This window comes from Cydia amplana, chromosome 9, assembly GCF_948474715.1.
Source record: "Cydia amplana chromosome 9, ilCydAmpl1.1, whole genome shotgun sequence".
NCBI classification, from domain to species: Eukaryota; Metazoa; Arthropoda; class Insecta; order Lepidoptera; family Tortricidae; genus Cydia; species Cydia amplana.
In genome coordinates, this window is record NC_086077.1 from 13812121 (window position 1) to 13825832 (window position 13712).

At 41.6% G+C, this 13712-nt stretch overlaps 2 protein-coding genes across 2 annotated transcripts; both read left to right on the forward strand.

Annotated features, from left to right (window-relative positions):
• Positions 1-2255: 2255 nt before the first annotated feature.
• LOC134650732 (keratin, ultra high-sulfur matrix protein-like) lies at positions 2256-2698 on the forward strand. The gene is made up of 2 exons (XM_063505663.1): positions 2256-2467; positions 2579-2698. The coding sequence occupies exons 1-2, from the start codon at positions 2310-2312 to the stop codon at positions 2682-2684; spliced, it is 264 nt and encodes an 87-aa protein (XP_063361733.1). The 5' UTR covers positions 2256-2309; the 3' UTR covers positions 2685-2698.
• An 8063-nt stretch (positions 2699-10761) lies between these two features.
• LOC134650851 (uncharacterized protein K02A2.6-like) lies at positions 10762-11997 on the forward strand. The gene has a single exon (XM_063505783.1). It carries the CDS (start codon positions 10762-10764, stop codon positions 11995-11997), a length of 1236 nt encoding a protein of 411 aa, XP_063361853.1.
• Positions 11998-13712: the final 1715 nt, after the last annotated feature.

The window sequence follows — 13712 nt, forward strand, 5'->3', positions numbered from 1 at the left end:
ATTACATCTCAAAACTTTTTTGTAGTAATTTAAGTGTTGCGAGACTTGCACCTTTTTACATGTAATGTTTTTGATGGGATCTCATCTCTTTTTGTAGGCAGTCCTTCTTTTCGGGTACTCATACCCATACTATGTATACACATATCATAACTAAACATATCTCCATTCATACTCACATCGTGCATCGTAGTGTACCTTTACTTTACCTACTATTTGTAGGAACTGCAACAGTAACTTTGTAATATCATATATTTATATGGGATTACAAACTTACTTATGCAGTTCTCAGATATTTAAAACGTGACTGATATTGCAATATTTTTAGATTTACCCTATATGTGGCCGTTAAACCCTAACTCTGTACCAAATTTCAGCTCTCTGAGTTTATGGGAAGTACTAATTTTATTCTGATGATCATGAGTGAGTGAATGAATGAGTGTCATAAATGCGAAACTTTGCTTTCGCTTAACTTCGGAACTAAATGACCTACAGACTTGAAATTTTGCATTTTAAGTATATGATTATAGCTTACTGGATGACGAAAATTTCTGCGTTCTGGTCTTATCCAGAGGTTCTCAAATAGGGGCCTGAAAATGCGTCGAAATGGTTCCAGTAAAGGATGGTACGGCAGTGTTTGCTTCGCGCTCGACTTGGCGGGGGCACTGCCGTGCCCCCAGATATCGGCAAAAAATTACAAACTTTAAATGGAGTTTTCCGATATTTAATTAAGAAGATCAATTAGTATCCGCATACTTTAAGAAAGTTGGTTAAAAGTATAAGTTTAATAACTGAATATTATGACTTTAACCTTTTGGACGCCAATGACCGATATATCCGCACCGTAGGTTCAACGCCAAAGACCGATTAATCGGTCACATATCACAGAGCAACATAGACCTACGTGCATATGCATAAAGTTCAATTTCAGTTTTGACACTTCGGTGACGTGGCGTCAGCTTGACAGCTTTTGTGTTTGACACGGCGTCGAAAAGGTTAAAGGTACATTATTATTTTGAATGATTGATAAGAATAATTATTGTCTTCGGTTACCCCGATATTAGTTACTCATAAAAGACATAGTTTTAATTTATTGAAAATAAATTTATTTGAGAACAAGTGTTAAGCAATAAAAGCAAATGTAGAGCGACAATTATTATTAACTAAATCGCTTCTTGTTTCGATAAGGTCTGACTACTGACTGACTACCCAGTACACACTACACAATTTCTTGAACATTATAAGGGTCGGTCGCACAGCATAATGTTGATTAAAATGCTTACTACAGCTTTTTCAAAATTTTATTGACACAAATACAGAATAAATCAACAAAGAACAGCAACAATATAGTACCAGTCGCAGAACTCAGACGCTGGAAGTGCCTTCAGGAAACTTCTCCAGTATGGAAGTTACAGCAAGGCCCCACGGGACAGCAACAGCAGCCCCCTACACAGGGGGCGCAGCCCCTACAGCACACTCGGTCGCAGCCTCCAGGGCAGCGGGCGAAAGTTCCAATCGTGAAGTCGCGATAACAGCCGTACTGTGTGGGCATCTTGAGATTGTTCGGAAATTGCTTGGGTTTATTCAAATTTTACTATTTTTTATATATTTTTGTTATTTTGACGGTTTTTTGGATTTTACTAAAAATTTAAACTGATCAATCAGTGTCAAGATGAGTTTACAAGTTGACAATTCGGCCAGTTTACTATAAGTATGTTTATTAGAGGTTATATCTCGGTATAAAGGCATCAAGGTTCTGATTGAGATTTATTGCGATCTTGTTCTGTTCAACGCTGGCACTCCAAAATCTTGACATGGCTGTATTTGCCAAATATTCGTGTTGCATCTCTTTCCTTAGATACACAAAAGAAAAGGGATGCAACACAAATATTTGCCAAATACAACCATGTGCCAGCACGAGATTTTACTATAGAGGTTTATCTAGGCAGGTATCATAGCTAGTCTTCTATGCAATCTTCTATCGCTTCCTATCTATGATCTCATCTATGGTTTTGACACATTAAAATCATTTGTTTTCCATTCTATTTTTATAGAAAACCATAAAAACAAAAAAAATAAAAACATAATTTATTTTCAAAATAAATTCAAGGTAAGTAAGAGAAACAACATTTCATGTTTTCTTTGTCGAAATGCGAAGTATTGTCGAGCAAATATGTGTATTTTTCACTCCACCACCAACAGCCTCCGCCGAAAAATGTACCTGTAATAGCTTTATTGCTTTTAGTTTCAGGCTTTCCTTTCTCAAACAGGTAATCGTAGGTTTCTTTTCAGTACCAGTCCTTTACTTCAAAATGCCAGTCCGGAACTGCTGTCTCGGTTGCCAAGGCAACATGTGCAGCCCCTGCGGAGGCTGCGGCAGCCGCATGGATTGCGGGACGGGCCCCTGTTGCGTACACTCGTTCGGGGCTAACTGCTGCTCGCCTTGCGGGGACCGGGGCGTCATACACGGGTTAGTAATATTAGACCCCCAACACTAGCGTATTTTGAGCGACGGCGTCTCGTGGCATCGCTGCCGACTGTACAATAAAGATAAAATAAATGTTATAAATGTTTGTCATAGATCCCGAGGCGGCTGCGCCGGATCCTACTACAGCTGCGGCCATGGCTGCATAGGGGGCTGCAAAAGCGGACTTTGTGCCAGCTGCTGCGGCCCTCGCTGCGGATAACCGGCCCTTATTATTTCACACATAAGGGCGCTTGTCGTCTGCACCAACCATTAGTGTAAGGCCTGAGTGGACACTCGAGTTGGGCGTGCAGCGGGGCGGGGCGTGCGGCGTGCATGTTAAACAAATGCAAACGTATAGGAGCGGCCTTAGTGCACGCTGCTCAAATTACTCCTGACCCCGACGCCACGCTGCACGCCCCGCCGAACGCTCCGCTTCGTGCGTCTACTCAGGCCTTACACTTAGGAGATAGTGACTTGAGATTTCAAACACGTGTACGTAAAATTGTGACGTTAAGTTTTACATGTTGCCAACTTTTGTTACGGAATCTCTCATTTAACTCAATAAATACACTGACTAATAATATCAACGTCTCTTATTCCAAATGGCCCTTGAATTAATATAGCCTTTCACAGATGAAATAGAAATCGATAGCAATTAATTAGTGTGACAAAGACTAATAGAGCGTAAGAACAAAAACCACAGGGTTATTTCTATCGCTTACGGACCACTCGCCTCATGGTTCGGTCACCAATAGTGTCCGTTGAGTGCTTATTTTCTCTTTAGTGGCCTCCTAATCTCCAGTGAAAATTAATAAGGAGTTGAAGAATGGTTAAAAGAACCAATATACTTAATAAAGTAAATAAATAAAATAAATATTATAGCCCGATTATAGGACATTTTTACACAAATTGACTAAGCCCAGGGCCGGATTAACCCTAAGGCAGAGTAGGCAACTGCCTATGGGCCCCGCCTCGGCTAGGGGGCCCCGCCTCGGTTCGGGGGCCCCGGCGGCTCCGCGCGCGCCAAAAAAAAATGTGTTTCATATGGCCAAAATTCATAAATATTTTTTTATGGTACCTAGACTTATACCTAATGTCCAATATAAGTTTCTCAGACACACAATCATCATATGATTATGTAAATTATGTTATTTTATTGCTTTTAAAGTCAGTAAATCGAGCTCGAATTTCAGGCTCCCGAGGGCCTAAAACCTCATTAATGAAACTTCGGCCCTCCGAGTAACTCTTGTATGACACATATATTATTGTTGAGTAACATTTGACGATTGGTTCGTAGCAGAGCGCTGCTTTCTTACAGCTTGACCTTCGGCGTAGCTTTTTAACAAATATAAACATTGATTTCAGAAGCTTAGCCTTTTGCCTCGCATGAAAGCTCACCTCGCTGGTTATAAGTATGCTTCGGGCTTGTTAAGTATGTGGAGATTGCTGAGCTCGACCTTCAGCCTCACTTTTTACCTCAATTTTTGGTTCCTCTACCAAATCTCTTCTTCAGCTTAGCCTTTGGCCTCGCTGCGCCAAACTCGGCCTGCGGTCTCGCTTTTTAATACAATGGACATTGGTTGGCGTCTGTGATCTAGCTGAGCTTATCCTGAAGCACGGCTTTGACCTCGCATGAAAGCTCGCCTCACTGGGTAACTTCAGATTTTTAGGCTTTTTTAACACGCTTTCACAATTTTTTCACAAAAAATTTCGCGCTCGCTGCGATCGCGATTTTTATTACTTTTCCGATTTACCCTGTACTTACATGCTAGTTTAACTGGTTAATGAATAATCATTTAAACACATGTAAAATATTTATTATTAGGTTAATTTTAATCATGTGGCCTGTATGGTCGGACAATCGCTGTTCAGCCTCGCAAAATATTTAACTACTTATTGAGAAAAAAAGAGCTCTCCCCACACTGGACGCAAGGAGGAATCGGTAAAAACTTAAAAAACATTTATGTCCACGCAAGAGCGAAAAAGACATCGTTCGGCATGTTCGGAATTGTTCGGATCGGCTCAACCGACACCTGAAGGTTCTCATTACGCAACACAGACTTGTCATTTTCGCGCTCGCGCTTGACAGACAGCTGAAGTGTGCGAAAGGGAAGCCATCACGTATATGAACATACCATGAGTGCGAAAGAGTCAGACTACCAATGAGAAAACGTGACCACTTTTGACTTTGACGACGGCCGCGGACGGCCAAGAGCGTATCACAGTAATTTTCAAATTGAAAAATATACACGGATTAGGACGAAAAGTATTAAATAAAGTAATTCAGTGAAGATTGCGTCTTGTAGTGTGCCGGATTTCAGTGTTACAGTGCCAAATAATCCAAGCAAACACAAATTTCAGAGGATTTATGATATTCCTAGCGAAATTTTCATAACGATATTTTGTCAAATTAACAGCGTAAAAAGTGTAAGAAGCCGGTTTATAATAGTAGTTTATGCAACAGTGATATAATAAGGGTTCTTAAAATTCAAGGGTCGAAGTTACAAAACGAGACGTAGTCGAGTTTTGTAAAAAAAGACCCGAGAATTTTAAGAACCAATTATGAGCTGTTGCATACATTACTTTTTCTATGACAGCTGCAGCAAAAAAAAAAAAATATTAAAAAAAAAGAGTTATTATTAAAAAAAAAGAGTTATTATTTAAAAAAAATTGAGTTATTATTTAAAAAAAAAGAGTTATTATTAAAAAAAAAAAGAGTTATTATTGTAAATGAAAACATACCTCTTTCAATCAAGATGATCGGAACTTGTATCTTTAAAAAAAATAAAGCAGTTGTATTATACTCATAAGATGACTGCTAGCAGTCATCTTATGAGCCTATAGACAAAGCATTCAAATGACATTGCTTTAGATATTGTTCTGTATGGTTACTTATATGTAGGTAGATGCATAATCTTGCGATGGTCAGTTGGAATAAATCTGTCAACCAAACGGGCGTTTCCTTTAGACACCATTCCCAAATTTAACATTGGCGACGAGGATGGGATAAAAAGTGTTTTTGCGAGGAAGATGGCTAAAACTGTGGGAAAAGTCGCGTGCTTCGAGATGGATGGTGGAAATTGGCAAACTTATTGTGATCGGTTGGATATGTACTTTTTGGTGAACAATGTGGAAGACACCAAGAAGCTGCCGACGCTGATCAGCTGTATAGGGGACTCCGCGTACGAGCTGATGGTCAACTTATGCAGCCCGAAAAAACCGTGTGATTGCAAGTACGACGAAGTGGTTAAAGTAATGGCTAATTATTTACAACCGAAACCGTCGGTAGTCGCCGAAAGATTTAAATTCCGTCAATGTCGGCAAAGTAACGGACAATCAGTGGCTAATTTTATGGCAGAATTGAAGAAAGCATCCAAGTATTGTGATTTTGGTACTAATCTGGACGATAATATGAGAGACCAATTCGTTTGTGGCGTAAGTAGTGATTTTGTTAGACAGCGATTATTTGCAGAGGAAAAACTGACTTATAATAAGGCGGTTACGATTGCTACTACGCTGGAGGCGGCCGAGCGGGATTCACATGCAATCGGAGATAAGGATAATTATAGCGAGCGGAACGATGTAAAAACAGTGCATAAGATTCAACCGGTCAGCGCAGGTCGTGGTTTATGCGAGTCGTGCGGCGACCCTCATCATCGACAAACGGAGTGCAAGTTTAGTCAATACGTGTGTGACGTGTGCAAAATTAAGGGGCATTTGCGTAGGATGTGCCCGCAAGTCATGCGTGGCAGCAGTTTCGGAAGCCCTTTTGGGGCTAATCGGCGTGGCAATGGAGGCCGCGGACCGGCCAATCGCGGGCGGTCATGGCGCGGGGGCTGGAGCGGCCGAGGTGGTGGTGCCAGGTCCGGCTTGCATTGGGTGCAAGGTCGGGACGCGGAGGCGGACCAGGAAGACTTCATGGAAGGCGAGCGTGGAAGGGACGGCGAAGCAATTATGAATTTGATGTCGTTGAACCAGTACAAGCCGGTGTGTATTCCTATCCTTGTAAATGATCAGGTTTTGACGATGGAGGTGGACACGGGATCAGCAATATCATGTATAAGTAGTACAACCTACTATAAATATTTTGCTTACTGTACTTTGCACCCGTGTCAACTTTTACTTAAGTTTTATGATGGTTCGGGTATCCGGCCTCTAGGTTATCTTGAAGTAGACGTAGTTTACGAGAATAAGAAGAAAAACTTGGATTTGTATGTAATTAATAATGGTTGTACTAGTTTGTTAGGCCGTCAATGGCTCGCCGAGCTAGGCATAAATATACCACCTTTTAAGGTGTACAATTTTAATATAAACGACGGGTCTGTCGTCAAGTCGATGGATAAGGAGGCTATAATTTCGGATGTACTTTCCAGGCATAAGCCGTTATTCGAGGAGACGTTGGGCCGGTACACCGGAGGCAGGGCGTCGCTGTGTGTGCGCGAGGGAGCTCAGCCGATATTCTGCCGCGCGCGGCCCCTGCCGTACGCGCTGCGCGCGCGCCTCGACGCCGAGCTGGACGCTATGCTGGCGGCTGGCGTCATCGAGCCAGTCGACCACTCCGACTGGGCCACTCCTCTTGTCATTGCCAGGAAAGCAGACGGCGGTATAAGGGTATGCGCTGATTATAAGATTACCTTGAATAAAGCGTTATTGGTCGATAGGTACCCGCAGAGGCGTATTTACAAATTTGGCGCCCCGGGCCATTTTGATTTGCCGCCCCCCTTCATCAGTGACGATATAGTATTTTATGCAACTGTTGTTTAAGAGAGGTCAAAAAAGGCGAATGGCGTGAGTAACAATTTGAGGCGAAGCCGAAAATTGTTAATAAAGGCGCCACGAGTATTTTTTGACTCAGTTAAACAACGTTGCATACAATACTTTTTCTACGACCAAGCACTTACTTTGAAATAAAATTGTAAATTTAACAAATATTTTTAATTCAACAAGTAGCAAAAATGGAGGGTACGGGCGGGAAAAGAATGAATGAATGAATGAAATTAAAAAAAACATGTCTGTGGTTCACTTATTTGTCAGAGGTGACATTTAAAATAAGGTTGGCAACACTGTATTTCATTCAATATTTTTTAAGTGGTCATTACACGAAGTATCGTAAAATCGCCAAAAAGATACTGCGTGTATGCACAAATTCTTTTTTGGGGAATAGACTAAAGACATGTCTTGACAACTATAAGGTAGGGTTTTAAAGGTGTGTTAGGTGTGTGCACGACCCTTTAAATGACAAATAAAAGTACGGGAGTAGAAAAAAGTATTTTCACCTCAGCAGCTCGAACAAGGGTACTTTGCTTCTTAAAAACAGTGAGCAAAATGCGATTTTGCTCACTGAGTGAGACAAAATGACGTTCAAGTGACTTTATAGTCAAATGTCATTTCAACATGCGGGGTTAAATACAAGTTCGAAATACTTGGGTTCTATTATCTCTGTCCCTTTCACACTGTTAGCAAAAAGAAACAGACAAAAAAATGTTAAAACCACATTCAACGGTATATTCACGGTTTATAATAGACCCCCGAAAAACTTCAGACCGCATCGTTTCAAACCACGTACGAGTATGAGTTCTTAATAACTAATTAATAAAAATAAAGTTTAAGATTTGATAAAAACTAATAAAATACTATATTTTAGGTATTGTACAATTCTCTGTTCCCCTCCAAGCTGTAGCTAGTCAAAGAGACCTGGGTATCACTATTTCACATAATTTGAAATGGGACACGCATATAACCAAAATTACCAAGAGAGCAAATTCTATGCTGTATATTTATGATCCGGAAAGCATTCCATGTAATTACTAAGGACCTATTTATCTACATATATAAACGTGAAAGACCTGACTGACTGACTTAAATCAACGCACATCCCAAACCGCTGGGACTAGAAAGTCCAAATTTGGCAAGTAGGTTCCTTATAAGGTCTAAGGGTCCACTAAGAAAAGATTTTTCAAAATTCATCCCCTAAAGGGGTGAAATGGGGGTACAATTAAAAAAACTCTCCTGCGCGTGCGAAGCTGCGGGCAGAAGCTAGTTAGAATATATAAGTCATACCTTCGTCCTTTACTTGAGTATGCTTTTCAGATATGGTCCCCCTACTTTAAAAAGGACATCACATTGCTGGAGAAAGTTCAGCGAAGAGCAACCAAAATGGTTATTTCATTGAAAGACAAGCCATACGAAGAACGGCTTCAGGAATTAGGTCTTACAACATTGGAGGACCGAAGGAAGCGAGGCGATCTTATCGAGACATACAAAATCTTGTCTGGACACTACAATGTTCCTAATATTATAGACCTATACACATCAAGCCAGAATGTAAGGTTAAGAGGACACTCCAAAAAACTTGTCAAACCTCCGTGTGCTAGTAATCCTAGAAAACACTTCTTACCGAATCGTGTGGTAAATGTGTGGAACTCTCTACCAGAAACTGTTGTTAGTGCACCATCGGTCAACACTTTCAAAAATAGACTGGATACACATTTTAGAACTTTAAAAAGTGCAAAATAAAATAAAATACAAGTGCTTCGATATACCCGCATCAGCTCCAAGAGCTGCTAGTGTATCAAATAAAATAATAATAAAAAAATTAAAATAATGAACTCAAAAAATACACAGATCATCACGCAAAATTAATTATTTTACTTTTAAGAATTTCTACCATACTAATACTATACTAATACTTCTTGAACGAAAATGTTCCTTAATTTAGGTACTTGTTGGTAGATATTTTAAGCAATTGGTGGGGTTTGAAGCGTTCGTTTGTTTATTAATTTAAATGTCAATTAATAAAAAATATAGCTAAGTTTGATTATAAAAGGCGCCCAGAAAAAGCCGCGAGGGGGCGGCTTCGCCGCCCCCCCGAGGCCTGCCGCCCCGGGCCATGGCCCCCTTGGCCCTAGGGTAAATACGCCCCTGGGTACCCGGTTCCAAAAATTGAGGACTTGTTTACAAATTTAAGCAACAACTCATATTTTACGAAGTTAGATTTATCGCATGCCTACAATCAGTATGAACTAGACGAGGCGTCAAAGTGTTATACGGTGATAAATACTCACCGCGGATTATTTAAATATAATCGATTAGTGTACGGGCTCTCGTCCAGCCCAGGGATTTTCCAAAAAATGATGCAATCTGTTCTACAGGGAATTCCGAACGTACTTAATTTTTTAGATGATATCTTAATTACAGGGTCGGACTTAGACGCGCATTTAAAAACAATAAATGAGGTATTTAGTCGATTAGAAAATTGTGGGTTAAAATTAAAAAAGAGTAAATGCGTATTCCTGGCCGATAAAGTTACCTTCCTGGGATTTAAGGTCGATAAGCAGGGCGTGAGTGTAGACCCGGAGAAAATAAAACCCATAGTAGAAATGAGTGCTCCCAAAAACGTGGCCGAATTGCGTTCGTTTTTAGGAATGGTAAATTTTTATGGTAAATTCGTTCGCAACTTGAGTTCATATTTGCATCCACTGTACCAGCTAGTAAAAAAAGGGGTACATTGGCGTTGGGGTAAGGAGCAGGAGGCAGCTTTTAGACAGGTTAAGAGGTTACTGGTCAGCACGGACGTGCTAGTGCATTTTGATATTTCACAACAATCGGTTGTTACCTGTGACGCGAGTTCGCACGGCCTCGGGGCCGTGCTAGCACGGCGCGCGCCCGACGGCACCGAACGCGTCGTGGCCTATGCCTCGCGGTCGCTAACTGCACACGAGTTGCATTACAGTCAAATACATAAGGAGGCACTAGCAATCGTGTTTGCCGTGAGTAAGTTTCACCAGTACCTTTATGGTCGTAGGTTTACACTGCGTACGGACCACAAGCCCCTGGTGAGTATTTTTGGCCCAAACAGCGGAGTGCCGGTTACCGCCGCGAGCCGACTACAGCGTTGGGCGATAGTGCTTTCAGCTTACGATTTCGATATCGAGTACATTTCGACCGAGAAAAATACGGCGGACGCTCTTTCTAGGTTAATTAAATCATACAAAGATGAAGCGGTGGAGGAGGCGGGCCAGATACCTGAACAGACCTATCTGCATTTTGCCGCGGACGCTTTATTGTTAGATTATAATAAATTGAAAACCTCAACGGCCTCGGATCCGATTTTAAGCAGAGTTTTAGGTTACATTAAAGACGGTTGGCCGGCAGAATGCGAAATTAGAGAGTTAAGTCCTTACTTTAATAGGAAAAATGAATTATATACGGAATTAGGTTGTATCTTATGGGGTCACCGAGTGGTCATCCCAATAACATGTAGGGACAAAGTATTACAGGAACTTCATGAAGCTCACATGGGCATTGTGAAGACAAAAAGCTTAGCGCGGGGCTACGTATGGTGGCCCGGACTTGACGAGGCCATCGAGGCGCAATGCCGCGAGTGCGGCGTGTGCGCCGCCGCGTCTAGCGCGCCGCCGGCGCACGCGCCGCGCTTGTGGGCGTGGCCGGACAGGCCGTGGACTAGGATACATCTCGATTTCCTCGGTCCGATCCGGGGGAAAACATATCTAATCGTTGTAGATGCCTACTCAAAGTGGATCGAAGCTATAGGGATGAATGGCACTTCAGCGGCTGCGGTAATACGTGTGCTTAGGGAATTATGGTCTAGATTCGGCATTCCGAAACAAGTAGTTAGTGACAATGGGCCTCCGTATTCGAGTACAGAATTTAAAAATTTCCTATCATCGAATGGCGTAGATCAAGTACTCTCGGCGCCGTACCACCCGGCTTCCAACGGAGCCGCCGAGAGCGCAGTAAAAATATGCAAAGCGGTAATTATAAAATCTTTTAAAGAACATTTAGACGCGGAGACCGCACTGTGTAGATTTCTTTTGCAATATCGAAATACCGAACATACCGCGACAGGAGAGAGTCCTGCGAAACTGTTGCAGGGACGTTCGCTGCGAACTAGGTTAGATTGCTTAAGACCGGATCGTGGGGATCATGTCCGAGCGGCACAGGAGCGGCAAAGGCGCGCGGCGGGCGGCGTCGAGCGCGAGCTGCGCGCCGGCGATCCCGTCTGGGTACGACAGTATCGCGGTGACGATAAGTGGATGCCCGGCACTGTACGAGATAGGCGCGGAGATACTGATTATATTGTAGACACTGACAATGGAACCGGGATTCATAGGCATATCGATCAATTGAAGAGCAGGAGGGTAACGCTAAATAACGGGGGAGGTAGTGTAGCTAAGCGCAATTCGCTGGTGTTTCCTGGTAATGACGAGTTGGTTGCCCGGCCGGACGTTGAGGAGCCAAGTGATGAGATGAGCCGGCCCGGCAGTGGCGATGAGCACGAGCGTGAGCGTAGCGCCGAGCCGGTAGCGGCGGCGGTTTCGGCTGCGTCCCCAACCGCGCACACAGCGGCTCCATGTACCGATAGAACGCCCAACAAGTCACCTGAACAATCATCTAGGTCTGGGGCCCAATTGCCTTCTGGCAGTCCTGTCAATGCGCCCAGGGTACCTAGACCCCGCAAGCCCCCGTTTAGATTCGGGTTTGAAGATCTCTTTGTTATCAGTAATACTTAATTAGATAAGGGTTTAGTGTTTAAGATCACAATTTTGTATTAGTACCTATATAAATACCTCTTGGGTATATGATATACCTAGTAAGCCACTGAGATGGAATTTAAAATAATACTTATCTTAGTAACTAATGTATGTATATGTAACAGTAGCTATCGCTTATGTAATAAGATAGGTTATATTTAATTATTAAAAAGTTTTCCTTATCAATACAGTTAAGGTATCGTTATACTCGTTTATAGGGTCGTGCAAGTTTTAGTAAACGGCGATTATGTAATGCGCCCTAAGTGTAGCTATACGCATTAATAGTTATAAGTGTTCATTGGTATAAATTAAAGGTGGAGGTGTTCTGTATGGTTACTTATATGTAGGTAGATGCATAATCTTGCGATGGTCAGTTGGAATAAATCTGTCAACCAAACGGGCGTTTCCTTTAGACACCATTCCCAAATTTAACAGATATCACTGTCAGTCATTTAATTGACACATTTAAGTGCTGGAGTAGAAAAAGTTTATTATAAGTTTTTCTTCCTTTGTGTGCTAATATTTTATCATATTAGTCTATAATTTAAAATATTTTGTGTAAAAACATAACCTGTTACTTTACGCTAGGGCTTGACAAAATGTTCATATGACAGTATCGATAACTTGTCGGTATATTAATAGCTATGTAATTATTTCTTCACAAGACATCATTAAGATATTAGCTTTTATAACCGACTTCAAATAATAACGATTGTTATACCTTTTTGAAGGTGCTCATGTTTAGCGGTAAATTTAAACTTCACTTTCCAACACAGTAAGAGTTACATTAAGATAAGTCTGCAACGATTTTGATAGTACACGCAGTGCAAGTGTTATTTATACGTCATAATGTCGTAGAATTTTAACGTTTAAAATAACACATTTGAAAAAGTAGTCGATAAAGCAATCAAACATCGACAGATTATTAATATGTTGTAACATGACATCACTATTTTCGATCTCACATAGACAATTTACGCACACACTTGCATTTCATTTTTGGTCGCACTTTTGAAGATTGACAGTTGTTCTAGTCATATTAATTCTATGTTACGCAACCGCAAACTTACTTCCCTGTACTGAACAACTGAACTTATGTATGCAGAATTAAAGACTGTAATAAGGGGGCCCCGAGCAATGCACTGCCTAGGGGCCCCGACATGCTTAATCCGGCCCTGACTAAGCCCCACGGTATATAAGCTCAAGAAAGCTTGTGTTGTGGCCAGTTGTGGGTGCTCAGACAACGATATACAGGATGGATTTTCTTTTTGGGTCAGTGAGGGCAGCTACCAGATCCCGTGCTGCTACGAGAAAACGGTCTAAGAAGACCTTCCCTCGATTTCAAATTAATGAAGATTGGCTTTTACAGATTTTGGAAAAACATACAGGATGCGAGAAAAAGGTCATTTTTGACAAACTTTTTTTTATATGCGTTCACTGATTTCCAAATTGAAGTTTTCTTTTGTTTCCTGTGAATTTTCCAGAAGTTTCCGAGAACTTTTTCGACTGTTTGGAATCTTTCCGCAATTTGTACATCTAGTACACAATACAGTACAAGATATAGTTCTCTGAGGCAAGTCGACGTCTAGCAATGACAACAGGTCCAGGTCTAGGGCAGCGGTCACCGGTTAAATGAAATATTACCTAGTCGTTGGCGCCAGACGCAGCTCCCGACCTTTGATTTGAAAATTTTA

Coding starts and splice junctions, on each gene's coding strand:
- LOC134650732 (XM_063505663.1), top strand. CDS start 2,310: ATGCCAGTCCGGAACTGCTGTCTCGGTTGCCAAGGCAACATGTGCAGC. Junction 2,468..2,578: donor GACCGGGGCGTCATACACGG/GTTAGTAATATT, acceptor TGTTTGTCATAG/ATCCCGAGGCGGCTGCGCCG.
- LOC134650851 (XM_063505783.1), top strand. CDS start 10,762: ATGGGCATTGTGAAGACAAAAAGCTTAGCGCGGGGCTACGTATGGTGG.